Genomic DNA, 5,426 nt, shown 5'->3' with positions numbered 1-5,426 from the left:
TCACTAAGATCATCTGTAGATGTATTGCAGGTGCCTCAACACACATTCACCTATTCCAATCTTATAGGATTTGCAAAATAATAAACATGTGTCACGAGTGATTGGAGATATATTCTAGGAAGTTACAAAACAAAATATAAGGTATTAAGAGCCAATTTTACACCTTGGGAAATAGTCGAGCAAATATTACGTGATACTTTCAGCTGACATGAACTCATAGTACCTGAAAACCTCCACCATTGCTTTCGTATCTCATAAATCTATACCATTTCCTTTACGTGAGGAGGGTGAGAATCCATATCCAAAAGAATAAATCGAAGGAGATCATGATGGCCCTAAGAGATACCGATTGTCTTCCCCAACAGCCACAGAACAAGAGAAAATTCAATCATAAATAAGCCCTGTAGCGAAGATCTGTCCACCACGAACCCGAACACAGTGATCCCTGCTCTGTTGTTCTCTAGATATGTCACTAATAGAGGGGAAGAAGGGATCAGAACAACTACCATGGATAAGTAGCTAGTAAAACTAACAGAATACAAGAGTGCTCACCTAGTGCCTGCCTCTTCTGAAAGGAAATGGTGTTGACATTAGATGGCATGAGCTTTGTGTCATCCAATCCAAGCTCATCCCCAGTCTCTTCTTCGTCTGAGTCACCCCCGGAATTGCTCAATGGGTAGACACTTGCAGATGTTTCCAACACCAGGTCTTCAGTGTCTGCACTAAAGGATTCTATGGTAGCAGAAACGTGCCATGTTGCAGCATGACTTGTAATTGCTTGAGCCTTATGGGTTATCTTCGCAGCGCTACGCAGGCATATGAGCAGTCCAGTCATAAGTCCAATTGAGCAAAGCTGCCAAATTGCAAATGGAAGTTTGATCAATTCAAAAGCTGAATTATAAATTCACTGCAGCATCAATAGTACAACTAGTCTGTAGAATTTGGTCGGCTTTGTATCCTAAGTTCCACAGCCTGACTGACTGGGCAATATTATATTGCTTCTTGTGGTTAGAGATTATGGCAGAACATATAGATACCGGACATGGTCGAATAAGTGACTTCTATCCAACTTGAAGTTCCTATTCTTGTTGTTATAATTAAGTTCTCCTATTGGAGTGGGCCATGCAGCAATCAAGGGAAACAATGCAGAGGAACAACTCGTTGTAATTGGAATGCTGAATATGATGACTATATTTTTAGACAGCTCATGTGAAGAATTAAAGTCCAATAACTCGGCATGCGGAAAAAGGCAGATTTAAGGAAAGGCATGATACTATCCATGTATTCCATCTCGGTAAAGCCTGCAAATGCTATTCTACCAAGAAAGCCTTTTCAAATGCCATAGCATCAAAATTTGCCAAAATTTCGTATGTGGCGATCGAATAACAGAGATCTACTTTATGATATCCTCGGCTGATCTTTGGATATGTAATTTTTCTTGTTTGATTTCAATCATCCAATTTAACATTAAAAAAAAAAAATGTTCGTCGGTGATGTATATGTAGTTGAACTCGAAACCAATGTAGCAATGTGAGCATGAGAACTTGATGATGATCTCATGGAGACCTCTGTTAGAGAGGAGATCATGGACCCAGGATATAAACAACAGCAACTTGAAAATATTCAAATTCTTTGTTACAACCTCAAATGTGGATTACAGCAGAAAGTTGTTATGAATTAGCTTGTTAGCGTAGTTTGAATATTTCCCTTATCCTCTGGATTCATGAGCTCTAACGGTAATCTTGCCCATTGTTCAAGTGAAATTACTGTATTACGTTTTGTGATGATCAGAGAGAGAGAGAGGGATTTAAGAAACACTTACAGCGAGCTCGCCGGTGTTGGCGATGTTGGTCGAGGCATGGTGGCGGCCAGTGGTGAGCAGCAGCGACACGAAATTGCTGGCCGTGACCAAAACGAGGCAGGACACAATGAAGGCCCGGTACCGGTGACTGATAATCCTGAGCTGCCTCCTTATCCTCAGATGCGCCCTCAACACCGCCGCGACGTCGGACTCCTCCTGGAAAACCGCCGCGAAGTCCTGCAGCCGCAGTATCTGCAGGTAACAAATCAGCCGGAACAGCACGCACACCAAGAAGAATATCGCCATCCGGTATATCCACGACGCCAGCTCCAGCCCGCAGGCCGCCGCCTCGCTCGCCCACGCGCCCCACCTCCCCCCGAATAGTATCAGGTAGTCCGGGACCCTCCCTGCGCCGGTCGCGTACCACCAGATCTTGTAGGCCACGTCGCCGCCGAAGGAGGGCATGATGAAGAAGGCGAGGAGGCGGAAGGATCGGCTGAGCTGGATGGTGTAGTCGAGGCGGACGCGCTCGCTCTCCCCGACCAGCTTGTCGAGGAAAAGGAAGCGGCGGAGGCCGTACCGGCGGTGGAAGGCGGAGAGGCAGAGGTAGGAGAGGGAGGAGACCGCCGTCAGCGAGAGCTGGACGGCGAGATCGTAGGGGCGGCGGGCGGGGGAGTAGATCAAGAGGAAGTGGGAAGCGGCGGGGACGAAGAGGCCGAGGAGGAAGAAGAGGGACCAGGAGAGGACGGCGCGGGGGCCGTCGGATTGGTCGACGCAGAGCCAGCGGAGGCAGGAGCGGAAGCTCTTGAGCTCGTCTCCGGCGTGGGAGAGACAACGCGTGTACGACGCCTTCTGGGGAAGAAGGGGCTCTCTCGCACGATCAAACACTCCTCCTCCTCCGGATTTCGGCATTGATATCGATACTCTCTTTCTCTCTGTTCTATCTACCTGCTCCTCCAAGTCTCCTTCGTTGAAGATTGGAAGATGGATGCCTGCTTCTTTCTCTCTCTCCATTTCTTCTCCGTCCGTGCCCCCTTTTTGTTTTTGTTCGTTTCCTCTGTTCTTTTTCTTTCCCTTCTCTTTGCAATTGCGCCTACGGTTGCGGCGAAGGAGGAGGAGTTGACGACAAGGGAGGCGGAGGAGCCGGGTTATTTATAGACGGAGATGCCCTTGGTTGGCTTGAACGGGGTTTGATTCGAGGGAATGGTCCCAATGGATTGGTGCGGTGGCTTTCGAGGGATTCGGGTTCTATCTTTCGCGACGCCAACCGTTGGATCGCGCGACGAAAGCGATTGGAATGCTTTGAAACTTGTGCAAGTGTGATGCAACGGTTGGCGTCGCCAAAAAGGATCTACCATTCTTTCGCGCGAACTTACGCTCCTGCCGGTGCTAACCATGGTTAACCACGTCCCCGCCATGATGCCATCCCGGCACCCACACTACTGTTTTCCCCCCTCTCTTGTCTTGTCCCAAGGGACGTAAATATTCTTCTTCTCATGGCTGGTCTACCTGGCCATGGTCCAGGCAATAATTTCTCTGTTCTTATGCTTTGGGACACCGCAAAGGTTCTGGGAGCTTCAGCTGACACAGGCTTTGAAGGCCGCGAGAGACGTTAAATGGGGATTTCTTTTTTTTTTTTCTAAAAGAAAAGTTAAACAGGGAATTTATAGACAAGGACATACCCTTCATTACCCTAAATGGGGATTGATTCGAGGGAATGGATTGGCGAACAGATTCGAGGGAATGGATCGGTGGGCTTTCGAGCCACGTTATATGATACACGTTTTCAAGGCCCAAACACGATCCTGTGCGGTACAGGCCATGAGGATGGATGGCCATTGTATAACATGTTCTGATGAAGACCACCAAAAATTATATAGCACCTTATGATGCATTCCTCTATTGCGGAAGATATTAATTTTAAAATATCTTCATGTCCCATCTTCTGAGAATGGATGTCAATACCCTACAGTGCAAATAATGCATCAAGGATCTGAATTTTCACCATATCAAGAGTGATCTTAGCGCCAAAGAGATGATTATCCAGAAGCTGCGTGATATTTTGTATTTTAAATTTTTGGACTGCATCCGTATTAGAATGATGTGGCCATCTACTTGTATTAGAAGAAAAAAAAAAAAAAAAAAAAAACAGCTTGTGAGGAGTGACCTGTGGCCGTGTCTAGGTAGGATTAGAATGTAGAAGAGACACGTAGTATCCAAGTATTTGCTCAATCTTAGAAAAAGTGCGGCGCGTCGGGGGAGTAGGTTGGGTTACCACCTACCGTCACAAGCAACAAAGTTGGTGTCCGAGTCTCTCAGTCCTCGTTCCTCCAGAAAAAGGGTGGATGCTGCTTCTGCCTCGCATTTATGGACAAGTGTGCTTAGTATAGGGTTCATGTATGTAGATTGGTGATCATATAGCAAAAAAAAAAGAGAGGGGGAGGGGGGGGGGTGCATTTGGACGTCTGGTTGTCTGCTAGACCACATGAAGAAGATAATTTCAGTTGGACCTCAAATTCTGAGGGAATGGACCTAAAAATAATTTCAGTGATCCCAACGTCCTAGCATGAATTTTGCATATACTTTATTGAAACATGATGCCTTGCTTCTATATGTTTGAATAACTTGTACAAAGTTCATCTTCATTTGAATATTTGAGCTCCCTCCCCCCGTATGCATGGATCGTCCTAATAGGCACAACGAAAAGAAGCAAGAGTTAACCAGTGTGATCAACATAGCAGCATATGCTGACTTTAAATATCCAACATGTTAAAAAAAAATTGGGATGTATTCCCCTTGTCCTTTCATTGTTTTGTCCAAATAAGTGAATGAAATTTTTTTTTTTTTCCTCAGCATTTGTCTTGCTATATGTTGCTTTGGATCTTCACTTTGCTTGCAAAATAAACTTTTAGACTCGAGGAATAGGTAATGATTGTGGGGTTTTAACATAAAGATTAAGCTCATTAGATACTAATTCGGTGTTTGCATTATGACTGTTGTTACAAGATACATGTTACTAGACAAAGCCAAGAATAAACATGCTGTAGAATATTTCATTTTCATTAAGGTGACATCGATCCTTATGTCGCATTTTTTAATTAACAATCCGCATAGGCCATGTGGGTTCATCTAGCATTCATTATAATAGTTTAAAGATTAATCATGTTATGATCATCGAATCGTACAAATCCTATGAAACAACTAACTAGTTATAGTGTCAAGACAACACATGTTTAGGATGCAAGGCCATGAGCTTGGGTGCGAGCTCCGCAAGCTCTACTCTATATTTAGTAATTGTTTATTTGTGTAATACTGTTCTCAATCAACTTGTGATTCTACATGAAATTTTAGTTCATGGAGCATATATCAAGTGCACACAATCAGTAAGCAAGTCATCACATCTTGGTTAATCATGGAATGACATAAAAACGTTATCAAATAGTAATGTCCATTCCATAAAGAATATAAAGTTATTTTTATTTTTAATATTATATAATATCATTTATTGCTATTTTATCATATCAAAAATATTTTTTCAATTTATTTATCAGTATATAATTAAAATCTATAGCATTTTAAAAATATAGTTATTAAATAGTAAATAATATTTTATAAATATTTTATC

At 43.4% G+C, this 5,426-nt stretch overlaps 1 protein-coding gene across 1 annotated transcript; it reads right to left on the bottom strand.

Annotated features, from left to right (window-relative positions):
* Window positions 1-2,935, bottom strand: LOC105050081 (uncharacterized). Its single transcript, XM_010929942.4, has 3 exons — window positions 1,823-2,935; window positions 553-853; window positions 1-472 (listed from the first exon to the last, which is right to left on the bottom strand). Exons 1-3 carry the CDS (start codon window positions 2,813-2,815, stop codon window positions 336-338), a joined length of 1,431 nt encoding a protein of 476 aa, XP_010928244.1. The 5' UTR covers window positions 2,816-2,935; the 3' UTR covers window positions 1-335.
* Between the last annotated feature and the right edge of the window lie 2,491 nt (window positions 2,936-5,426).

This window comes from Elaeis guineensis, chromosome 8 (assembly GCF_000442705.2).
Source record: "Elaeis guineensis isolate ETL-2024a chromosome 8, EG11, whole genome shotgun sequence".
Taxonomy (NCBI): domain Eukaryota; kingdom Viridiplantae; phylum Streptophyta; class Magnoliopsida; order Arecales; family Arecaceae; genus Elaeis; species Elaeis guineensis.
Note: the sequence above shows the minus strand (reverse complement) of the source record. Positions and strands in the feature narration are given on the sequence as shown.